The sequence below is a fragment of the Leucopleurus acutus genome, assembly GCF_964270905.1.
Source record: "Leucopleurus acutus genome assembly, chromosome: 5".
Taxonomy (NCBI): Eukaryota; Metazoa; Chordata; class Mammalia; order Artiodactyla; family Delphinidae; genus Leucopleurus; species Leucopleurus acutus.
The window spans coordinates 58,625,905-58,651,738 of NC_139147.1; the positions used below are offsets into that span (position 1 = coordinate 58,625,905).

The following is a 25,834-nucleotide window of genomic DNA, read 5'->3' on the forward strand; positions in this document are numbered from 1 at the left end:
TCTTCCGCTAATAAAGAGAACTACCTTCAGAATTTAGTTTTTACAAATTTTCTGCAATTAGATATTAAAAACAGCAGCCCAGGGCTACTTAACACTTTTCTATTTTGCTACTGATAACCAGTTTGGAAAACGTTTCTCTTTTCTTTTCTTTTTTTTTAATTAATTTTCATTGGAGTGTAGTTGCGTTACAATGTTGTGTTAGCTTCTACTGCACAACAAAATGAATCAGCCATATATATACATATATCCCCTCCCTTTTGGATTTCCCTCCTGTTTAGGTTGGAAAACATTTTTCTATGGAAGACTTTTGAATTCTCTTTTCAGTGTGGTAGATGTAATAACCAAAGATGATTTTTGCTCTTTTATTATTGTTTTTCACTTCGGCAGTTGGGCTAATGAGAAAGGGGAAGATGTTGAGATTCCCCACTCCAAAGAGTGCTGTCTAGGTTTATGATAAGCATTTTGTAAACTATATCCCCTTATTCACCAAGGTATAGTAAGTTTACTTAAAGTCAAAAATCATAAATACCTACGTGTTTTACATGGGGAGCTTGGTGAAGTGTCAGTTAGTGGTACCATTATAGACATCAATGGCCTTATATTAATTTTTTTAGACAAATAAACTATCATTTTATTTTCCAGCTAAATGATTCAAAGATTGAATGATCTCAGAATTTGAAATATGCTGCTCTCTTTCTATCTGGACGTGACATTAAATGTTCTTCATCTTCTTGTGACATTCTCTTTTTTTAAAAATCATTTCAATTTTTCATTTGAGAAATTGGTGGGAAAGACCTTTATATGGTGACAAGACATAAAAAAGAGTTTTAAAAAATTTGAAGCATTTCAAGAAAAAAATTGAAGACCTAGTTATTATGCCTTTCAAATTAAGCCTTTTCTAAAGTAGCATTTTCCTTTTGTGTGTCTAAACAGTAGAATGACATTTCTATAAGGAAGTTAGAGAATTAATTTTTTTAATAGTTTTTAAAAAAATTTATTTATTTTAGGCTGTGTTGGGTCTTCGTTGCAGGCTTTTTCTCTGGTTGTGGTTGAGCGGGGGCTACTCTTCATTCATTGTGGAGCACGGGCTCTAGGCGCATGGGCCTCAGTAGTTGTGGCACACGGGCTCAGTAGTTGTGGCTCGCGGGCTCCAAAGCGCAGGCTCATTAGTGTGGTGCACTGGCTTAGTTGCTCTGCGGCATGTGGGATCTTCCCGGACCAGGGCTCGAACCCATGTCCCCTGCATTGGCAGGCGGATTCTTAACCACTACGCCACCAGGGAAGCCCTAGAGAATTCATTTTAAACTCAAATATTAAGTCTACAGTGATGAATGAGGTAGATATTGTTGAAGGTGGATAGTAGAGGGAGGGAAGGGGATGAAGATTTTAAAAAGGAGATTAAACGAAAACATTTGAAGTGTTTGGAGAATTGATAAATCAAGAAAGGTCTCACTGAGTGCTAGTATGTGCTAGGATCAGCACTGGGATATACAAATAAAGAATTGAATTTGAGAGGAAAATCAGGCATTGTTAACCTAGGTTTCATCTGGATTTATAAATGGGTTCATCAAAGATGATGAAAAACATCACCAGCCAAGTATCTGTGGGATTATGTGTGGGTTGAATTCGCCAGGGGTCCCAGCCTCTTCCATCTTTTTATTCGGAGTTGTCTCCTTCTCACAAACTCACTGACCTTCCCTCCTCTGTGTTCTAGGAGAGACAGCGTCTGGAGACCATCCTCAGTCTCTGTGCTGAGTACACAAAGCCTGACAGTCACGTGTCCACTGGCACCACTGTGGCAGATGTACAGAAAATCAATAAGGAACTGGAGAAGCTGCAGCTCTCTGACGAGGAGTCCGTGTTTGAAGATGCCCTGGTGAGCCCTGACACCAGATACAGGTGCCACCAGAAAAGCTCTCTCCACGATGCAGACCTGGCAGGCTTCGGGAGCCTCAGTCAGAGTAGCGCCAGCTTCCTTTCCCTCAGGAGCTCCAGGAATGATGAACTGATCAGGGACCTCACCAGGACTCCCCCACCGCCCTCCTCTGCCTTTCTGAAAGCTTCCAGCGAGTCCGCTTATCTAAGCATCCTACCAAAGGTAAAGCCGGCCACACACACAGATTAAATTTAGGGCCTGAACCATGTGCATCTGCACTGGCCTAGACACTAGAGGTTTTATCCTGGTTGTTTTCCAAACTGTTTTCAGTGAAGCTTCAATTTAAGAGGTAATCAGCTAAGCAAGGTGCAGCAAATTAGGGTGTTTACTATAAAGTAACAAATTTGCACTCTAGAAAATGTAGCAGTACAGAAAAGTATAAAGAAAAACAATTTCTCTTCTCCCCGCCCCCTCCAATTGTACAACTGAGAGAGAAAAACACAAAGTGTCTTACACGCCTTCTCAGTATTTCTGTGCATATATGGCCGTATATTATAAGCATAGACATACATATATACAAGTATAGTGTTCTGTCCAATTTTTTTTCCCCTCACTGAATGTCTGGAGCATCTTTGCATATTACTATACACAGTTCTGCCTCATTCTTTGGTTGACTAGTATTTTATTGTTTGGAAATCCTATTTAAATGGTTTCCAGTATTTTATCAACAAAATATATGTGCAAGAAATATTCTGGAAAATATATATTAGCACAATTGTGCAAATGTGTCTGTAGGATCACTTACTAAAAGTGGAATTGGTAGGTCAAAGAGTTTGTATATTATTCATTTTAATCAATATTCCCAAATTATACTCTCAAAAGACTGTGTATTTCCAGGTGACACTGAGTAAGAGTTTATCCGTGCACCTTGTTATTCATACACTTGCCAAAGTTACGTATTATCAAAAATTTTTAATATGCTAAGTTAATGATGTTTTAATTTTCTTGCCTTTAATTATGCATAAAATTGGACATCTTTTCATATTTTTAGTTGTTCATTTGTATTTTGAGACACTCATGTTCTTCACCCATTTTTTTGTCTTTAGGACACCTTTATTATTATTTATTTAACTTTTAAAAATTAAAGTATTGTTGATTTCCAATATTATATTAGTTTCAGGTGTACAACATAGTGATTCAATATTTTTATAGATTGTACTCCATTTAAAGTTGTTATAAAATATTGGCAATATTCCCTGCATTGGACAATCTATCCTTATATCTTATTTATTTTATACATAGTTGTTTGTACCTCTTTTTTTTTTTTTTTTCCCCAGAACACAAATTTATTTGGCATTCGGATGAAATGGTTCTCACAGCATCTTAAGAATTAGTGCCAACCCAACCAAAATAAACCCAAACTTAGTGAAAGGAAAACATAAACAGGCCTTGAGACAATGGCCTATAGACACCCACCCACACCAAGCAGGTCAGCAGCTCTCACAGGAGCACGAGACTCTCAGCCAGGGCTGGTCGGGATTCGTCTGACCACGGAGCACAACCAGATCTCATGATGGCTGGCCTAGGCAGAAGGCCGACCCCACCTCACCCCTTGCTCCCCCACCCCCACCCCCAGTGGAGCTCAGCCCCTGGGGCACTAGCTCCTGGGGACACTGTGGGCAGCAGGCAAGGCCTGAAACAGTGCTGCACGTGGGCTGAGCAACCCTGGAGCCCTGGCCTGTCCAGAAGCAGGCCCCCCTCTGTGGCCCCCACAGCCTGCTTCGGGCCACCCCCTTAGTGACTCCCACACGCCCAACTGGCCCTGCAGTCCTTCGGTCCCCAAGGAAGTCCCCAGTCCCACACATCTAGTGCCAGCCACCCTGCCCTGTACACACGGGTCTGAGGCCTGGGCCAGAGACATGGGGGCTGGGAGGGACCCTGAGCTGTTGGGGCCAGGCCCCTCTGGGGCTCCGCGGGGGAGCCCACTCCAAAGCAGGAGTGCTCAGGACCCTCACCTAGCACCAGCAAGGCCTGTGACAGCTGCTCAGTGCCCAGAACACAGCGGAGGCAGGACACGCTTTCTGCTTTGTCTTCAGCAGCCAGTGCAGCCACTCTCCAGTCCCAGTCCTTGGCAGGGGGAGTGCAGGCCTGCTCGGCACGCAGCCTGCCCGCGTGGGGCCGCCTGCAGCACTCTGGCTCCTGTGGGCCGAGCCCCGGTCTGTGGGCAACTTGAGAAGCTCATGCTGCCCAGGGAAGAACAAAACGGTCCCCAGCGGGAGACTGTGAGAACGTGTCCAGAAATAGACTGTGCCAGGGAGGGCTGTCACCACAGAGCACCAACTTCAAGTCATCCCCCGCTCACTGCTGGTCTGGGAGGGCGCGAGGGGCCGGGGAAGGGCTCCGTGATGTCAGCTGAGGGCCACGCCTTGGGGCCGCCCAGCATGCCATGGCTGGCTCTGGAAAGGGGGGCCCCAGGCCTGTTTGTATCTCTTAATCCCCTACCCCTATCTTACCTCTCTTCCATCCCTTTCCCCGTTGGTAACCACTAGCTTGTTCTCTATATCTGTAAGTCTGTTTCTGTTTTGTTACATTTGTTTGGTATTTTTATTTTAGGTTCCACATGTAAGTGCTAATATACAGCATTTGTCTTTCTCTGGCTTACTTATTTCACTAAGCATGATATCCTCCAGGTCCATCTATGTTGTTGCAGATGGGAAAATTCCATTCTTTTTTATGACCAAGTAATATTTCATTGCCTATATATACCACATCCTCTTTATCCATTCATTTGTTGATGGACACTTAGGTTGCTTCCATTTCTTGGCTATTGTAAATAATGCTGCTATGAACATTGGGGTGCATATATCTTTTCAAATTACTATTTTTTGTTTTCTTCAGATATATGCCCAGGATTGGAGTTGCTGGATCATATGGTAGTTCTGTTTTTAGCTTTTTTGGGGAACCTCCGTACTGTTTTCCATAGTGACTCTACCAGTTTACATTCCCACCAACAGTGTATTAGGGTTCTCTTTGCTCCACATTCTTCCCAATACTTGTTATTTGTGGACTTTTTGTTGTTTTCTGACAGGTGTGAGGTGATATCTCACTGTGGTTATGATTTGCATTTTTCTGATGACTAGGAGTGTTGAGCATCTTTTCATGTGCCTGTTTGCCATCTGTATGTCTTTTTTGAAAAAATGCCTATTGAGGTCTTCTGCCCATTTTTTAATTGAGTTGTTTTTCTGATATTGACTTATATGAGCTGTATATTTTGAATATTAACTCCTTATTGGTCATATCATTGCAAATATTTTCTCCCATTCAGTAGGTTGTCTTTTCATTTTGTTGATGGTTTCCTTTGCTATGCAAAAGCTTTTAAGTTTAATTAGGTCCCATTTTGGGGGCGGTGGGGGAATCCAATTAAATTTTGGTGGAAACTTCAGGATTTTGTGTATATGGTCATGTCATCTGCAAATAGTGACAGTTTAATTTATTCTCTTCCAATTTGGATGCCTTTTTATTTCTTTTTCTTGTCTGCTTGCTGTGGCTAGGGCTTCTAATATTATGTTAAATAGATGTTCTGAGAGTGGGCATCCTTGTCTTGTTCCTGATTGTAGAGGAAAATCTTTCAACTTTTCACGATTGAGTATGTTAGCTGTGTGTTTGTCATAAATGGCCTTTATTATGTTGAGATTTGTTCCCTCTGTATCGACTTTGATGAGAGTTTATCATGAATACATGTTGAATTTTGTCAAATTCTTTTTCTGTGTCTTTTGAGGTGATCATGTGATTTTTATCCTTTGTTTTGTTAATGTGGTGTATCACATTGGTTGATTTTCAGATATTGAACCATCTTTGCATCCCTGGAATAAATCCTACTTGATTATGGTGTGTACTTATTGCCATTTTCTTACTTATTTACTGGTTGTTATTGTAGTTCTGCTTTTCTCTCTTTTTTTAGTTTGTTCCCTTGTGGTCTGATGATTTTCTTTAGTGATATGCTTGTGTTCTTTTCTCTTTAGTTTTTGTGTATCTATTGTAGGCTTTTGATTTGTGATTATCATGGGGTTCATGTATTGACCTATAGCTATATCTACTTGTTTTAAACTGATAATCACAAGTTCAAACACATTCTAAAAGATCTACATTTTTACTCCCTTTCCCCATGTTTTGTGTTTTTGATGCCATATTTTACATCTTCATGCATATCCCTTAACTGTTTATTGTAGTTATAGTTGATTTTACAATCTTTGTCTTTCAGTCTTCATGCTCACTTATTTAAGTGACTGATCCACAGCCTTTACTGTATATTTGCCTTTACCTGTGGGATTTTTCCTTTCTTATAAATTCTCACTTCTTGTTGTAGCCTTTTCTTTTCTACTTAAAGAGACCTTTTTCTTTTAGGGTCACTTTAGTATTGATGAACTTTTAATTTTTGCTTGTCAGAGAAATTCATATTTTCTTCAATTCTGAATGATAACCTTGTTGGATAGAGTATCCTAGGTTGCAGGTTTTTCCCTTTCAAGATTTTGAATATATCATGCTGCTTCCTTCTGGCCTGCAAAGTTCCCACAGAAAAATCAGCTGATAGCCTTATAGGGATTCCCTTGTATGTGACTCTGTTTTTCTTTTGCTGTCTTTAAAATTCTCTTTTTATCTCTAGCCTTTGCCATTTTAATTATGATATGTCTCAATGTGGGTCTCTTTATGTTCATTTGTTTGGGACTACCTGTGCTTCCTGTACTAGAAATCTGTTTCCTTCTTCAACTTCAGGAACCTTTCAGCCATAATTTCATCAAATACATTTTCTATCCCTTTCTGTCTCTTTTCACCCTCTGGGACCCCTATAATGTGAAGGTTATAACACTTGACGTTGTCCCAGAGGTCCCTTAATCATTTTTTAAAATTTGTTTTTCTTTTTGCTGCTCTGATTGGGTGATTTCATTATTCTCTCTCCCAGATTGCTTATGTGTTCTTCTGTATCACCTAATCTGCTATTAATTCCTTCTAGTGTATTTTCCATTTCAGTTATTGCATTTTTGAGCTCTGTTTGGTTTTCCTTTCTTTCTTTCTTTTTTTATATATTTTCTGGTTCCTTGTTAAAATTCTTCCTGTGTTCATCTATTTTTTTTTAACCAAGTTCAGTTAGCATTCTTATTACTAATGCTTTGAACCCTTTATCTGGTAAGTTATTTATCTCTGTTCCATTAGGGTTTTCTTCAGGTTTATTTCCCTGTTCTTTCATTTGAAACAATTTCTTCTGTCTTCCCATTTGTTTAACTTTCTCTTTCTCTATGAAATTAGGTGAAATAGTTACCTATCCTGGTCTTGAAGGAGTATCCTTGCATGGGAGTGTCCCTATGCAGTTTGCATGTGCCCAGTGGCTTTGGTGGGAAAGCTGAATCTGAAGTGAGCATGGGTCACATCTTCTCCTGGGGTGTGCAGGCGGTTATCACCTTGGTGAGAGGTAGGGCTGGAGATGGAGGGACTAGAGCCACAGCCAGGTGCAAGCCGGCTTCTCTTATGCTCAGTGGCTGTCACAGCCCTACCTGGGTGTGATCAGAGCTCAAGGTGATGGAACAGAAGCCCTGAGGGTCGGGTCCAAGCTGGTTCATTTCCTCTAAGTGTGCACTCCACCCCACCCCCTAAAGCACCTCCATCCTAGTAGAGAGCTGCACAGGAGCAAGAGCAGCTGGGTCAGGCACTTGTTGCAGACAGGAGTAGTTGTGGGAAACCAGCCAGAACCCCACACAGTTTTAAATCTGCTTCCTCCCCCTTGTTCCCTAGAGTAGGCAAGCATGTGCACCTGCTCTTCATGAATAGAGTCTCGGCTTCTTACAACCCTCCTCTAAGTCCCACTGATCTTCAAACCAGCTAAGGGGACTTGTCTTCCTTGTGTTGGACCCCAGGGCTGGTGTGCCCAAAGGTGGTTCAAACCCCTAACTCTGCAGGGAGGATCTCTGAGCCCATCATATCTCCCTTCTCCTCTGTGTCCTGCTAAATGTGTGGGTCTTGCCTGATTGCTTCTCCTCTCTTCCTACCCGACGCCATGTGGATCTTTACAGCCTTGTTTGTAGAAGAGCCTTTCTTGCAGACTCCTGTTTGTGTCCGGCAAGAATAGCTCCACATTTAGATGTCTCCTTTTTTTTTTATTGGAGTAAAATTACTTCGCAGTGTTGTGTCAGTTTCTGCTGCACAATGAGGTGAATCAGCTACGTGCATACCTACATCCCCTCCCTCTTGGACCTCCCTCCCACCCCTCCATCCCACCCATCTAGGTCATCACAGATCACCAAGCTGAGCTCCCCGCTCTATACAGCAGGTTCCCACTAGCTAGCTATTTTACACATGGTAGTGCATTTATGTCAAACCTAATATCCCAGTTTGTCCCACCCTCCCCATCCCCTCTGTGTCCATATGTCCATTCTCTACATCTACGTCTCTATTCCTGCCCTGCAAATAGGTTCTTCAGTACCATTTTTCTAGATTCCGCATATATGCGTTAATATACGATATTTGTTATTCTCTTTCTGGCTTACTTCACTCTGTATGACAGACTCTAGATCCACCACATCTCTATAAATGACCCAATTTTGTTCCTTTTCATGGCTGAGTAATATTCCATTGTGTATATGTACTACATTTTCTTTATCCATTCATCTATTGTTGGACATTTAGGTTGTTTCCATGTCCTGACTATTGTAAATAGTACTGCAATGAACATTGGGGTACATGTATCCTTTTGAATTAGCTTTTTCAGGGTATATGCCCAGTAGTGGGATTGCTGGGTCATGTGGTAGTTCTATTTTTAGTTTTTTAAGGAACTTCCATACTGTTCTCCATAGTGGCTGTTTCAATTTACATTCCCACCAACAGTGCAAAAGGGTTCACTTTACTCCATACCCTCTCCAGCATTTATTGTTTGTAGATTTTCTGATGATACCCATTCTAACCAGTGTGAGGTGATACCTCACTGTAGTTTCAATTTGCATTTCTCTGATAATTAGTGATGTTGAGCATCTTTTCATATGCCTCTTGACCATCTGTATATCTTTTTTGGTGATATGTCTATTTTTTAATTAGGTGGTTTGTTTTTTTGATATTGAACTCCATGAGTTGTTTGTATATTTTGGAGATTAATCCTTTGTCCATTGCTTCATTTGCAAATATTTTCTCCCATTCTGAGGGTTGTCTTTTCGTCTTGTTTATGGTTTCCTTTGCTGTGCAAAAGCTTTTAAGTTTCATTAGGTCCCATTTGTTTATTTTTGTTTTATTTTCATTACTCTAGGAGGTGGGTCAAAAAAGATCCTGCTGTGGTTTATGTCATAGAACGTTCTTCCTATGTTTTCCGCTAAGAGTTTTATAGTGTCTGGTCTTACATTTAGGTCTTTAATCCATTTGGAGTTTATTTTTGTGTATGGTATTAGGCAGTGTTCTAATTTCATTCTTTTACACATAGCTGTCCAGTTTTCTAAGCATCACTTATTGAAGAGGCTGTTTTTCTCTATTATATGTTCTTGCCTCCTTTGTCATAAATTAGGTGACCATATTTGTGTGGCTTTATCTCTGGGCTTTCTATCCTGTACCATTGATCTATATTTCTGTTTTTGTGCCGATACCATACTGTGTTAATTACTGTAGCTTTGTAATATAGTTTGAAGTCAGGGAGCTTGATTCCTCCAGCTGCATTTTTCTTTCTCAAGATTGCTTTGGCTATTCGGGGTCTTTTGTGTTTCCATACAAATTGTAACACTTTTTGTTCTAATTCTGTGAAGAATGCCATTGGTGTTTTGATTGGTATTGCATTGAATATGTAGGTTGCTTTGGGTAGTGTAGTCATTTTCACAATGTTGATTCTTCCAATCCAAGAACATGGTATATATCTCCATCTGTTTATATCATCTTTGATTTCTTTCATCAGTGTTTTATAGTTTTCTGAGTACAATTCTTTTGCCTCCTTAGGTAGGTTTATTCCTAGGTATTTTATGCTTTTTGTTGAGATGGTAAATAGGATTGTTTCCTTAATTTGTCTTTCTGTTTTTTCGTTGTTAGTGTATAGGAATGCCAGAGATTTCTGTTCATTAATTTTGTTTCCTGCAACTTTACCAAATTCATTGATTAGTTCTAGTAGTTTTCTAGTGGCATCTTTATGATTTTCTACGTATAGTATCATGTCATCTGCAAACAGTGACAGTTTTACTTCTTTTCCAGTTTGTATTCCTTTTAGTTCTTTTTCTTCTCTGATTGCCATGGCTAAGACTTCCAAAACTATGTTGAATAAGAGTGGCGAGAGTGGCCATCCTTGTCTTGTTCCTGATCTTAATGGAAATGCTTTCAGTTTTTAACCATTGAGAATGATGTTTGCTTTGGGTTTGTCATATATGGCTTTTATTGTGTTGAGGTAGGTTCCCTCTATGCCCATTTTCTGGAGAGTTTTTATCATAAAGCGGTGTTGAATTTTGTCAAAAGCTTTTTCTGCATCTATTCAGATGATCATATGGGTTTTATTCCTTAATTTGTTAATATGGTGTTTCACACTGATTGATTTGTGTATATTGAAGAATCCTTGCATTCCTGGGATAAATCCCACTTGATCATGGTGTATGATCCTTTCAATGTGTTGTTGGATTCTGTTTGGTAGTATTTTGTTCAGGATTTTTGCATCTATGTTCATCAGTGATATTTGTCTGTAATTTTCTTTTTGTATGATACCTTTGTCTGGTTTTGGTACGAGTGATGGTGGCCTCATAGAACGAATTTGGGAGTTTCCTCCCTCAGCAATTTTTTGGAAGAGTTTGAGAAGGATAGGTGTTAGCTCTTCTCTAAATGTGTGATGGATTTGCCTGTGAAGCTATCTGGTCCTGGACTTTTGTTTGTTGGGAGATTTTTAGTTACAGTTGCAATTTCATTACTTGTGATAGGTCTGTTTATATTTTCTAATTCTTCCAGGTTCTGTCTTCGAAAATTGTACCTTTCCAAGAGTTTGTCCTTTTCTTTGTGGTTGTCCATTTTATTGGCATAGAGTTGTTTGTAGTAGTCTCTTGTAATCCTTTGTATTTCTGCAGTGTCAGTTGTGATTTCTCCCTTTTCATTTCTAATTTTATTGATTTGAGTCCTCTCCCTTTTTTTCTTGATGTGTCTGGCTAAAGGTTTATCAATTTTGTTTATCTTCTCAAAGAACCAACTTTTAGTTTTATTGATCTTTGCTATTGTTTTCTTCGTTTCTATTTCATTTATTTCTGTTTTGATCTTTATGATTTCTTGCCTTCTACTGACTTTGGGTTTTCTTTGTTCTTCTTTCTCTAGTTGCTTTAGGTGTAAGGTTAGATTGTTTATTTGAGATTTTTCTTGCTTCTTAAGGTGAGATTGAATGGCTATAAACTTCCCTCTTAGAACTGCTTTTGCTGCGTCACATAGGTTTTGGGTCATCATGTTTTTGTTGTCATTTGTTTCTATGTATTTTTTAATGTCTTCTTTGATTTCTTCAGTGATCTCTTGGTTATTTAGTAGCACACTGTTAGCCTCCATGTATTTGTGTTTTTTACAGTTTTTTTCCTGTAATTGATTTCCAATCTCATAGCATTGTGGTCAGAAAAGATGCTTGATATGATTTCAATTTTCTTAAATTTTCCGAGGCTTGATTTGTGACCCAAGATGTGATCTATCCTTGAGTATGTTCCATGTGCATTTGAGAAGAAAGTGTATTCTGTTGTTTTTGGATGGAGTGTCCTATAAATATCGATTCAATCTATCTGGTCTATTGTGTCTTTAAAGCTTGTATTTCCTTATTCATTTTCTGTTTGGATGATCTGTCCATTGGTGTAAGTGAGGTATTAAAGTTCCCTACTATTATTGTGTTACTGTCGATTTCTCTTTTTATGGCTGTTAGTATTTGCCTTATGTATTGAGGTGCTCCTATGTTGGGTACATAAATATATATAATTGTTATGTCTTCTTCTTGGATAGATCCCTTGATCATTAAGTAGTGTCCTTCTTTGTCTCTTGTAATAGTCTTTATTTTAAAGTCTATTTTGTCTGATATGAGAATTGCTACTCCAGCTGTCTTTTGATTTCCATTTGCATGGAATATCTTTTTCCATCCCCTCACTTTCAGTCTATAAGTGTCCCTAGGTCTGAAGTGGGTCTCTTGTAGACAGCATATATATGGGTCTTGTTTTTGTATCCATTCATCCAGTCTGTGTCTTTTGTTTGGAGCATTTAATCCATTTACATTCAAGGTTATTATCAAGAGTATGTTCCTATTACCATTTTCTTAATTGTTTTGGGTTTATTTTTGTGGGTCTTTTTCTTCTCTTGTGTTTCCTGCCTAGAGAAGTTCCTTTAGCATTTGGTGTAAAGCTGATTTTGTGGTGCTGAATTCTCTTAGCTTTTGCTTGTCTGAAAAGCTTTTGATTTCTCCATTGAATCTGAATGAGATCTTTGCTGGGTAGAGTCATTTGTAGGTTTTTCTCTTTCATCACTTAAAGTATATCCTGCCACTTCCTTCTGGCCTGCAGAGTTTCTGCTGAAAAATCAGCTGATAACCTCACGAGGATTCCTTTGTATGTTATTTTTTGCTTTTCCCTTGATGCTTTTCATATTTTTTCTTTGAGTTTAATTTTTTTTTGTTTGATTAATATGTGTCTTGATGTATTTCTCCTAGGGTTTATCCTATATGGGACTCTCTGTGCTTCCTAGACTTGATTGACTATTTCCTTTCCCATGTTAGGGAAGTTTTCCACTGTAATCTCTTCAAATATTTTCTCAGAGCCTTTCTTTTTCTCTTCTTCTTCTGGGACCCTATAATTCGAATGTTGGCGCATTTAGTGTTGTCCCAGAGGTCTCTGAGATTGTCTTAAATTCTTTTCATTCTTCCTTATTCTGTTCCTTGGCAGTTATTTCCACCATTCTGTCTTCCAGCTCACTTATTCGTTTTTCTGCCTCAGTTATTCTGTTATTGATTCCTTCTAGTGTATTTTTCATTTCAGTTATTGTATTGTTCATCACTCTTTGTTTGCTCTTTATTTCTTCTAGATCTTTGTGAAACATTTCTTATATTTTCTCAATCCATGCCTCCATTCTATTTCTGAGATTCTGGATCATCTTTACTATCATTACTCTGAATTCTTTTTCAGGTAGGTTGCCTATTTTCTCTTCATTTATTTGGTCTTTTAGGTTTTTACTTTGCTCCTTCATCTGTGACATATTTTTTTTGTCATCTCATTTTTTTTTTTTTTTTTGAGGGATAGGATTGTGTTCCTGTCTTACTGGTTGTTTGGCCTGAGGCTTCCAGCACTGAGTTTGTAGGCTGTTAGGTAGAACTGGGACTTGGTGCCAAGATGAGGACCTCTGGGAGACCTCACTCAGATGAATATTCCCTGGGGTCTGAGGTTCTCTGTTAGTCCAGTGGTTTGTACTTGGTGCTCCCACTGCTGGAGCTCTGGCCCTACCCCCGGCTCATGAACCAAGATCCCACAGACTGTGTGGGGCAGGAAAAAAAAAAAGAACAAGGAAAAAAAGGAGGAGAACAATAACAAAGAATAAAAAGTAAAATAAGATTAGAAAAGTAACAAATATGTTAGGAAGAATGAAAAAATAAAAATATAGATGAAACAACAAACTGAATGTAAAACAGAGCACAATAGTAAAAAAGAGGAGAAAAAAAAAAGCCAGAAAAGGCCTTAGCTGTGGGGGTCGAGGTTTAGGCAGTGGGCGGGGCATATGCTTGAGACCCACAGGGCCCACAAAGCCCCTGGGGAGGGGTGGGGCTTAGGTTCAGCAGGAGGGGCCCAGGGGTGCCTCTGGCCTTGGAGGTCGTAAGACCAGGTCCAGGACCACAGCAGGCTCACTGGGCCCGAGTAGGCAGGGGTAACACTAGGCACATTCCCCCCTCATCCTCCGATCCCGGAGGGCCCCTCCCATTGGCCTCTCTTCTTCTCCCTCTCCCTCCTATGCTCCTAGGAGTCACACGGTAGGAGGGGGCCCCAGAAGGCAGGGGACCAGACCTGGAACCCCAACAGGCTTCCTGAGGCTGAGAGGGTGGGGGAAATGCCTTGTGTGCCTCCCCTGGTCCTCTGATCCCTGAGGCCCCCTCCCATCCACCTCTCCTCTTCTCCCCCCACTTCCCTCCTACCCCACTAGGACCAACGCAGCCCGGAGGGGGCCTCAGAAGGTGGAGGACCTGGCCCGAGAGCCCCGCAGGCTTCCTGGGGCCCGACTGGGCTGGGGAAACACTAGGTGTGCTCCCCCTGGTCCTCCAAGCCCCTGAGGGTCCCTCCAGGAGTGGGAACCTGTCCCTGCTCCCAGCCACCCCTCAGGGGCACCGGTCCTGTCCAGCCTCCACTTCTCCTCCCCCCACGTCCTACCCAGTCGCTCAGGTGTTCCTCCCTTCTCCCTGGGCATTGAGGTCCTCCATCAGCAACCGGCAGGCACCCTAGTTGTGGGGAGATGCGAACTCCACGTCTTCCCACTAGAAGTATTCTTGATGTGCTCGTCAGGGAGCTGAGCTCGGCGTCCTCCTGCTCTGCCATCTTGATCTCCCGTCTCTTCCTCTTCACCCATTTTTAAAAAATGTTTTGTCTTGTTTTTATTCAGTAGTAGGAGCTATTTGTGGTAAGGAAATTAGTCTTTTATCATGATTTGTCTTCCCCTTGGCTTTATTAATGATTTTTTTCAATGTATAGGACATTTATATGTAGTCATAGTCATTACTTAGTTTTCCAGTTGTTTGCTGATCTAAAAGTGTCTTCCAAATTTGAGGATTTCTTAAAAGGAGTTCAGGGAAGATCTTTTGGTGCTATATTTTTCACACAGGTTAAGAAAGTTGTTTTCTATGAAATAAAAAGAAATTATTCCCCTACTCGTTTTCTAGAAAGGACTTAAGAGACCTTATAATAAAAGACATCAATTTTATTAGAATAAAGTCCGAACACCAAAAATAGTAAATAAGAGAAAAAGCAGGTACCATAGTCACAAGAATTTATTTATTGAAAGATAAATTAGATTTATTAATTTATTTAAGTAACCCTGACCATTAAATTTCTTGGCAGTCATGCCCGAAGAGCCAAAAATTTAAAAAGGTACATTAATTAGATTTTTGTTATAAGAGGACACATACTGGTTCTTTAAGAGAAAGATGTTATCATACTAAATTCTGCAGGTAGTTTATCACAGGGAGTATTATTCAGGGAGATTTGTGTCTTTGGTTTTATTTTTGTTTGTTTGGCTGCAACAGGACTTTCTGACTGAATGTTCCTAGTCAGAAATCCTTATCTACCTATGGAGTTCTCCCATTGTATTCATCAGGACTCTGGACTGTTCAATTCTTCTTTCTTCTAATGACCAGGTTTACCTTACTTATTCTCCAGGGAGAGTAATTCTGATAGGACATCTGTCCCTCTTGCCAGGAAGTTGCAACTGTTAGAAACTAGGATCTGGGGTAGAAATCAAAAGTTGTTGGTTTCAGGCAAAGTAAATAACCCATCATTTGAACATTTGAGCTGTTGTCATCAGCTATTGGGCTTCCTGCACTGCCTTTTTGTGTTAAATTCTTTCCCTTTCTTCCTTCACAGAGATCTACCAGATTTCTGCTGAAGTGGTGAGCTGTGTGCTCTAAGATCTAACTTTTGGGAAATAGGTTTCCTCCTGAAGAGGGCTTTGACAAGAAAGCTGTTTGGTGTAAATGAGCGGATCATGACAGATGTTTTTCATTGCTCCAGTATGCTTTTGTGAAATAGGAGGCCTTTGAAGCTTGGAGCAGCTCCCCTGTGGCATGCAAGAGAAGACTGTGCCTCCTTTAGACACAGGGAACATCAAGGGCACCTCTGGGTACCACACGGCAGCTTAGACAGAGTGCAGCTGAGAGGCAATGGGTTTTTCATTTATTACTCTTTGAAGACAGACATATGTTACCTCGAGACAGAAGACGGAAGAATCTTAAAAAAAGAAAAAGAAGTCCTGATTATTTGTTTTAGATGCTCTTCCTCTTTGAGTAATCTGCTCACTGGATTAGTTACTTAACAAAGTACAGTGTTCGTAGGATTAATGGAGAAGAGAGAAATGTGAAAAGCACTCTAAGCTGGTTTAATGAAACAAAGGTGTTAATGATATTTAGGAAGCCTGAGATTTACCATTCTAGACTTTGCTTTACCTAAGACTTAAAGATGTAGATGACCTTGGAAATACGCTCATTTTAATTGGCTTTTGTGAACCTGTCTACCACCACCTGAGCTGAAAGCCTAGAATAGCTCACTCTTCTCTTTTTTTTTTTCCCTTGCAGTTTTACTGAGATATAATTGACATACAGCAGTGTATAAATTTAAGGGGTACAACCTAATGACTTGACTTACATATTTTGCAAAATGATTCCTGCAATAAATTTAGTTAACATCCATCACCTCATATATTTGCCAAAAAATGTTTTTTTCCCTTGTGATGAAAACTTTTCCACTCTTCTCTTCTTGAGTAATCATTCTGTCTGCAGTGGAAAGCCCTCACACTCGTAAACTTCTCTGGTCGCAAGAGGTTTCTAAGAAGAAATCTGCAAAGAATAAGGAAAAAGGTTGATGCAAACTGTCTTGTCCCTACTGTCTCCCCTTTCTGTGTGTGTGTGTATCAAGTTACCTCAAAGACAGAATATTTGGGGATGCACATATATGTGCTTTCATTAAAACACGTCACTCTCAGTAGTACCCTATACATTACTATTAAAAAAAAAAAACCCGGATAGATCAAAATTTCACTTTTCTCTGTCACCATAAACTAAAGCTATTCAGTGGCTACTACACCCTTGGCTCTCTATTGGTTTTTTATTTGGATATAAATGATATTACAGTATCCTCATCCCAGTCTATTACAAACCAGAGTTTAGAATGCCTCTTGAAGATTTTGCTTTTTGTAAACAACTTAACAATAAAAAACAGTCATTACCTAGATAACATTTATTGCTGCAGACTCTCAAGTTGTTTATTATTAAACATACCTATTGTGATAAATTTTCTAGAAACTTTGAGCTGTGCAGATACTTATAATTGCCACTATTATCTATCTTTATAGTTTTGCAGATTGTTCAGTTTTTGTTTTCTTTTGATGCTTTGCTTCCACCAGTGAGAGAAATATTTTTAAACCATGCTGGAAGTTGAAACCTAATATGAAATTTTGACCGGACAGGATACTGGCCTTCTTGAAGCTTTCCTGCTAGGATTACTTGTCAGTGATTTAGGAATGCCATTCACTGTTGTAGGCATTCCTCATGCCCTAAAACAGGCACCCAAGCGTTAGGACAATGAGATTCATTGTATGTGAAGAAAGGTCAGCAGTTGTTTTACTAGTTCATAGGATATTGGAATTAAGATGACAATTTAAAAGCTAAATGTCAACAAACAAACAAACAAAAAACAAAAGCTAAATGTCAAGGCTTGGAAGGCCTGCATACCTTTGTTCTAGTCAGCCTGAGATACTTGACTTCTCAATGGTTTAATCTTCAGGAGCAGCGAAGTAGGGTAAAGAATAAAGAATATGAATAAAGAATAAAGAACCCAACATGATGCCTATCGTGTTACAGTAATTTTTAGGATCATTAAACACTAAATGAACTTAGTAAGGAGCACAAAATGTTAATGGTTTCTTTAGTTAATTTGAATATTCTTTTCAGTGGTTAATGAGTAATTTCAATAATTTACTTAACTAGGCTGCTGTTTCCAATCTCCAATTGTGAAATTATATAATTATTGACTTACTGGTGTAAAGAAATTACTTCTTTTTCAAAGAGACATAAAATTAAATAAATAATATACCAATACGGGTGCCCCTTCACTTACAGAAAGACTGGTCTCCACGAGGTGCTATCCAAAACAACTAGCCTGAAATTCTTAAGAGAAGGAGCTGTTTTCAGTTCACTGTATTCTCTTCTTAGAATAATTGGTGTCCTATTTTGGCTGTGTGTATCATCTAAATGTTCCTTTCTTTCCCGGGCATTTGTCATCACTCTGTTTGGGGTATAAGTATGCCCTCTCTCACTTAATTTCTTTCCTGACTTTCTCATTCCTTGTTAAGGATCTCAGTTTTTCCATGAAATAATTTTATGAATAATGGCCAGTATCCTATTTCATGTCACAAAAGTGCATTGGCCCAGTTAGTGTCTTAATCATTACATAGGATAAAGACCGATAAGTAGTGTGCTAGTGCAGAAACTGAAACGTGAATTAATATTAAGTGTGTAGCTTTAAATCATTTGGGGGGGTCACTAAAGTAATAAAGCCTTGTGTTGTCCTGGTTATTAACTTTGGGAAACATTTCAGTGAGGTGAGGCCAAATGCCATGTCCCTCTTCTCCACCTTGTGTTGGAAAGGAAATAAATAAGAGTGTTGCTCATTTGCAGATAACCCTAGCAGTGGGACCCAACAGAGATTCTAGAGACTGTGGTAGGAGACGTACTCACTTGGAGACGGGAGAGAGCATGGAGCTTATGATGAAGGTAGCAGCGTGCCCAAGAGACATCCCTGAGGAGGTTGTTGAAAGTCTAGTCCAGATTCTAGTTCTCTGCTCCGCTGAACTTTGTCTATAACCTGAGAGAAGTCCCGACAATCTCTGTGGACCACAACTTCCTCCTCTGTATAACCTCTTAGTTATTTCGGCTTTAAAAGGACACGAATTTGTACACTGAAGTTGGTTTGTAGGAGCTAAACTAAGCCCCTATGTACTGAGGGTCTATGGGAAAATGCAGAGTTCCAAATAAAAAAATCACAAGGATGCTTTTATTATAGAATCCGAATAGACACAGGCTGTGAAACGCTAGACTTGTGACTGGTTTATTAACTGGGAAATTCTGGAATTGAAGTGTGACTAGCCCTTTTCTTTGTTGATTAATCACAGACCCCAGAGGGTATAAGTGAAGAACAAAGGATTCAGGAGTTGACTGCGATGGAAGAGTCCCGGATAGCAATTCTGAACAACCTCGAGGAACTTGAACAAAAAATCAAAGATATAAATGACCAGATGGAGGAATCTTCCAGAGAGGTATAAACCACAAGTTCACTTATTACCCTCTCTCATTTTTCTTTCTTTCCTTTAGCTTAATTATATCAATGCCTATTAGGGCACAGGCCTTGGGGGGCAGAATACATAGAGGTCAACATGAGCAATTTGTAGCTGTGTAAAATGAGTACGTATGTGGGGTAGAAATGCCTTTTTTAATGTTTCTTTCTGGGTTTTTTCTTTTCATCCAATGAGATGAACATATGAAGCCATTTTTAATGTGCGTCCTATATAACCGACTTTGTCTTAACTAGCGTATGCTTTCTGAGCTGCTTCAAGATCTGTCAGCTGAGGTACCATGTATTTAGACGTTTAAGTTCAAATCCAACAGACATTTTCTGAGCGTGTTAAGTATGAGTTGGGTATCATCTTGGCACTATGGGGGGATTTACATAATTAAAGAAAGGGGCAATTTTTTAATACCTCCATGGAATGAGAAGAAGCAGCTAACTCTGCCTAAGAAGGATCTGCATGTCTGTACTCACGGATGATGCAGTCAGCCCATGTGTGGAAGGGGACTGCTCACCTGTCATCTTCTGCATAGACCCTGGGGAGCCCCTCCTGCTGGCATTGCTAGGAATGCAGCGCTTGCGTGCTGGGCTGAGTATAATTTTCATTTCCCATGCTCTAGGGACAAGCAGAGACGTGGCTGCTCCCAAGATTGTTCACACTTGAGCTTGAATCTAAGCGAATAGGCAAAATATCCTTGAGAAGTAAGCAGAAAAGGGGTTATCATAGAAAAATTAAATGAGAAGATAACTCGTGTGCTTAGCAAATATATTAGCAAATATATTCTGGCCTCTCCACTTTCTCATATAGGAATCCTGAGTCTCACATGGGTTCTCTAGAGTGTTTTCTGGGCTCCATAATCTGACTGATAATGGTAATACTTTTTGCCATTTGTAGCTGTTAAAAATACACCTCTAAAGGGGGCAGCTGAAAATTTCTCTGAAGGTGAAACACCTCTGAGCTTTGTTTTGTGTCCTCAGTTGGATATGGAATGTGCTCTCTTGGATGGAGAACAAAAATCAGAAACAACTGAACTTATGAAAGAGAAGGAGATTTTGGATCATCTAAACCGGAAGATAGCAGAACTGGAAAAGAACATTGTTGGTGAAAAGACCAAGGTAAAAGAAAATTATATCTGATACAAATTTTACAGGCAAAATGGTGCTTCCATCTGATTGAATTTAAATGTTGTATGAATTGCCATGGTTCTGGATTTGTGTGTCATGTTCCTGGAGATAGCGGCACTAGAAAAAAGTCTTAAGATGAGGTAAGTAGTTGCAAATTAAGAACTGTCAGGTGCAGAGCAGCTGATGCTAAGATAGTAGAGCCTGTTTAGTTTTTGAGCCAGTATTCATGCCAGCTTATTCTGCTTGAGCTGAGTGAATTGCTTTTTTCCAATCAGCCTTTCTGCTCTTCTGATTCTGCTTTGTTTTTAAAGAATCATTTTAGTACTTTGGAACTTCTTTCCAGCATTGCCCTGTAAGGGTGGCTTAAACATATTCAAATATGGTTGCCTCATTTCTTTTCATTTTTCTGTTTATTAAAAAGATGAATGGGAACCATGCATTTCATCTGTCTCGCCTTGCCATTGGCTTCAGTGCAAGTGCACTGCTCTTTGACAAATGCACTGCAGTTTTCAGGGGATCCTCACACACTGCTGAGTGAAAACTGTGAAACACAGCTGACACTTACTTTGGAAAAGAATATTTTTGAAACGCTTACACATTTCAGGCCACAACCTGAATGTTAGCCGATACCTCCTAGGGAGTATGAAGAATTACTTGCAGTTTTTAGAATTCGGGGTGGTAGTTGGGTTTTTTGTTTTTCTGCTTGTCTGTTTTTTGCGGAAAATATTTCACTTACTCTCCTCTCAAATTCTGAGTTAGTTACAACTGAACTAAGCCTAAATTAAAAATTAAAATTCCAGTTTGAGAAAGAAAAACTAGTGAGCTGGAACACATTCCTTTCTTGCTCATCACGTTCTCCACTAAGCTGAGAAAAAGAAAAGAAATTCAGTTTGAGTAAACTCCAGTGGTAATATGTGGAAAGGATTTCTGCTCAGTGTGGCTTCCTTTTTAGGCTTCTCTTTGTTTGCCTTTGATCTTGGTGCCAGAGAATGAGCTCAAAAAGATATTGTCAGAAATTGAAGTCAGATTAAAAGCTACATGTCAATATCTTGGTTGCCTGCTTATCAAGATTAAAATGCACATCTTTTTCATATTAAATTTTATGTATGTGCCTTCGAGCTCTAGACTTTGAAATAGTAAAGAATCCATTTGGGTAATAGCTATATTTTTCTTTAAAAGCTGAAAACCACATCGAAGGATTGATTGTCTAGTTCTGCCGTACAGGAGGATCATGGTTTTCAAAGTTTCCGCACTGATACAGCGAGAAACTTTCATTGGAGGCATCAGATGTTTTTGTTTTGGTGCTTACTAGTATTTTACTATTTATGTCATACTGGAAAGCTTGCAGGACATAGGAATGGGGTCTCAGGTTCCCTGTGAACCTGTCTGCCTTCCCCATCCATGTAGTTGTTTATCTTTGTGTAGCCCGCATATGACATGACCTATAAATTCTATTTGTCTACCTGTCATTAGCATCATATTCTACACAAAAGTGAAGCAAGTTGAGTCAATGCTAAATCTCACTTCCCAGGCACAGTTGTGTTATATTCTCCAGACCTAAGTAAGGTAGAGTCAGAACTCCAGGAACATGAGTGGAAACAAGCAAGGAGGAGGCTACTTCCATCCTTCCTATTATTGTTTTGGTGGCTTGATAGAGGCTGTGCATAGGAGAGAGGACGCTGGGGGCTTGAAGTATAGAATCAGCTCATGCAGCTGTTAGGGGATTAGTTGGTCTCGGAAGGTGGGATTATTGTCTGTCATCACATGATATGAAAAATGGCAAAAACTGGCTTTGGGTGAGGGATTCCAGAGGAGAATGAGGGAAGTGAAAGCAGACTGAGCTGGATGATGTTACTGCATATTCTTGACAACCAAACTCAAATAGAGACCCATGACTGCTTGGCAACATCTCTCTGTTTCTCAAGTAAAGTTATTCTACCATTTTATAGCACGGCTATTTCATACCTTCGCTCTGTTCAAACTTCTAGTCCACTTTCATTCCCCTGGCTCTGAGATGATCTCACCACCTACTTCACTGAGAAATTAGAGCATCTCATATTCACAACTAAGGAAGGCTCTCATCCCCTCAAATACCAGTCCTTCTGGATGTGCCCAGGGTACCGTCCCACCATCTAGAGGTCTACAGTCCTGTTCCGAACTCCCCCCAGCCTCTCCCTCTTTACTGGACCTGTACTGTCAGTATGCCAATATTATCATTTTTTAAAATTATTATTATTTAAAAATAAAGTTCCTTCCAGCACCTGCCTTCGCTAGTTTCTCTTCAGCATAGCCAAGCTTTTCAAACAGTTTTTTCAGTATACTGTGTGTTCTCCTGCTTAGTTCACCATTCCTCCCATTCTTGTTCCACTACTCCATCAGATTTGCTCCTGTTAAGACCACTAAAAGCCCTGGTGCTGCCTAACCCACCCACTGGGTGCTTTTCAGCCCTCTTATGAGCAGACTCCTGAGCAGAATTCAAGACAAGGGACAACTCTTTTCCTTGACACTTCCCCTCCCCCACCCCTTTGCCTTCGTGTACCACACACGTCCCCTCCCCCACCCCTTTGCCTTCGTGTACCACACACTTCCCCTCCCCCACCCCTTTGCCTTCGTGTACCACACTTCTCTGGTTTTCCTTCTCTTTCTCTTACTTATCTCTCTGACTTTTCCACCCGAGTTCCCGTTCCTTCTTCCTCTGCCTCTATCCAGCCAGTTGTTACAGTGTCTCTGATCTGAACCTTCTTCTTTTTTTTTTTGGAGTAAGCTCAGACTTCCCCAGAAGTCCGCAGAAAAGTTCTACTTGCTTTCATTGGTCTGAATTAAGATATATGCTTTGAATCATTTACTTTTTTTTTAAATTGAGGTGTAATTAACATATAATATTATATTAGTTTCAGGCGTACAACACGATTCGATATTTGTATACATTGTGAAATGGTCACCACAATATTTCTGGTTAATATCTACCATCTCTTGTTGAGATCTCTCTTCTCTTATGTTCTCACATTCTTTTATAGCCATGGCTTCAAATAACATGTACATGCTGGTGACTGCCAAATGTATGTCTTTAGCCCACAACCCTATTCTGTACTTCTGACTCATATCCTGTAGCCTACCTGATATCTCCACTGAGATATTTCTCAGGTATTTCCAGCTGAACACGATGTAACCGAACTCTTGATCCCATCCCTCCCCTGGCCTTCCATACACTTCCCCTGCCTCTGATCCTGTTCTTCCTCTAGTTTTCCCACCAGGACATAGCATCTCTATCCACCTATACGTCCAAACAGAAACCTGGAAGTAGATCTTGATACTGCTTTCTCTATCACCCCCACTTCTAATTGATTACAAAGCTATTTTTCAATTACTCTAACTTCTCCGCATCTCCCCTAATAGCATTCTCTTCTAAATCATCAAAATTTCCTTTTGAGTTCCATTTCCATTTACTTCCCTTCAGTCTGTTTGCTTCACAGCAACCAGAGCGATTTTTCTTTTAAAATTTAAATTAGGTCATATCACTCTGGTTTGTGTTCCCCTGTATTTTATATAAATCTAAACTCCGTACCTGTCCTGACCCTTTCTATCACCTTTCTCCCCTCTTCACACCACTCTCATGGCGGCCTTCCTTCTGTTTGTTTAAAGACCCATCCCACCCTCCACCCCTGCCAAGGTCCCTGGCAGACCAGCCTGCCCTGCCTGGAATTCCCTTTCCTAGATTCCATGCCTTGTCGGTTGCCTGTCTTTCAGCGCTTAAGTTCAGTGTTAGTTTTTCAGAAAAACCCTACTAGCCATTTCCAGCTCAGATTACATTCTCTCGGTTGTTCTTTCAGTCCTTTTACAAATCACATTTTATAATTTATGTTTGTTTTGGGCTTGTTAGATATTTATTTCCCTCTCTAGCCTGTGAAATAGAGGCAGGCACTGTTATCCACTGTTTATCCAGCTCATAATAGGTGCCGGAATACCGCCCAATGTTCTTCGGGAATATTGTACTTGGATCTCCTGCTAACAGTGAGTCCTGGCTGGGTCTGAACAGAAACATTGAGCCAAACACCTGCCTGAGACCTACGTGCAGCCAAGTTTCAGGACAGCTGGGGTGGTCTGTCCAAGTGCTCATGCCAGGGGCTTGTAATCACGCTGCCCGTCGAGCCAGAGCGTAAGATAGAAGAAGGAAATGGCCTTTGCCCTTTTGGATCTCGTTTCCTTTTCCATACACCTGTTGCTGCTGTCAGATATAAACTGTGGAATGAGAAAACCAAAACCTGAAAAGATATCCCTGTTGGGGAAGCTCCAATTCAGATGTCAATAGCACATCCTGTAAGCCTGGCCCTCATTTTTTGGAGACGAGGCCTGGAGCCATAGGAAGAAAGTTCAGTAACACCTCAGAGTTCAAATCCTGGTGTGAAGTTAATGACATTGTTTCCTTGGCTCTCAAGACCAGTCTTTAGCATTGTTTCTTTTAGCTGATTTGGGAGCTATCATTCTATTTTACATATTTAGTATAAATTAATGTATTTCATAGGTGACCACTATTTATTGTATGCTACCATATAAAATATAAACTGTAGACATAATTACATATACAACATAAAATATAGACAGTATATTTAATTGTGTATTTGTTGAACATTTTTGCAGTGGCTTCCTGGGCTGACCTTTCACCGTCCTTATGGGGACCACTGTCAGGAACATCAGTGCACCTGTTTCCATGCGGCTCTGAGCTAAATGCCACCTGCCTGTTGTGTTCTCAGACGGTAGCCACATCACAAATAGAATCTCTATGAACTTATAAACCCTAAACAAAGAGAAGTATCACGGGGGCTTCCCTGGTGGCACAGTGGTTGAGAGTCCGCCTGCCGATGCAGGGGACGGGGGTTCGTGCCCCGGTCCGGGAAGATCCCACGTGCCGCGGAGCGGCTGGGTCCGTGAGCCATGGCCGCTGAGCCTGCGCGTCCGGAGCCTGTGCTCCGCAACGGGAGAGGCCACAACAGTGAGAGGCCCGCGTACCGCAAAAAAAAAAAAAAAAAAAAAAAAAAGTATCAGACTCGAACATAAACCCAGAGGGGTTGTTTATTTGAAGCAGTAAGCAATAATCCATAGTGGTTTCTTAGGGCAAGAGAAAGGAGAGAGACTTGTTAACCTCTGTGCTGGTAGACTGTTTTAGGTTGGTGGGTTTGGTGACTGGGGGTGGGGAAGCCACCAGAACCATGAAGCTCAGTTTGGGCAAAAGCTGGAAGCGGCTTCCCTCCCCCTGCACTTCCCCTCTCCAAGGCAAAGCCTGATTAGGGGCAAGTGCTGAAAAGTATGAAAGTGTTCCTGCATTTGTTTATGTACATTTTCCTTCTGTCTTTGTCTATTTCTGACTACATAAAAAATTCAGAACTAAAAATAGTTTTTCAGTTCCTCTATTTTTGGATTATCTGTCTCATTCCTGCTCCTTAACATATGACAATGAAAAGTTAGCTGTACTGAAATTAAATAAAATGGTTAAGGAAAGGCTCTGCTTACCTAGTATTGTTGAAGAGTCTTTCCATCACCTAGACGGTGATCACAAAGCTCAAACCATCCTTCTGTTTAAGGGTCTGTCCTCACACAGATAGGTTGTGATATTTTGTAAGCTATACTGGTCTGCACACTTTTATAGCTAAACACACTTAAAGGTGTGAGCTGAAGTTTAAATCAGTCTACGCCATGCAACACTGGGTGAAATCTTGAATTAGTTGACTAATTTTTCTGTAATAAGCATATAGCTTTGTGTCTTAAGTGGTTAAATTGTATTCTCCATTAT

General features: G+C 40.2%; 1 protein-coding gene across 8 annotated transcripts in view; it reads left to right on the forward strand.

Annotated features, from left to right (window-relative positions):
- PHLDB2 (pleckstrin homology like domain family B member 2) overlaps positions 1-25,834 on the forward strand; it is a 255,691-nt gene that overhangs the window by 182,597 nt on the left and 47,260 nt on the right. For all 8 annotated transcript variants that reach the window (XM_082840592.1, XM_082840595.1, XM_082840597.1 and 5 more), the window contains exons 3-5: positions 1,715-2,098; positions 18,749-18,892; positions 19,900-20,037. In XM_082840592.1, coding sequence (XP_082696718.1) covers positions 1,715-2,098; positions 18,749-18,892; positions 19,900-20,037 — 666 coding nt within the window. The remainder of the gene's footprint in view (positions 1-1,714; positions 2,099-18,748; positions 18,893-19,899; positions 20,038-25,834) is intronic.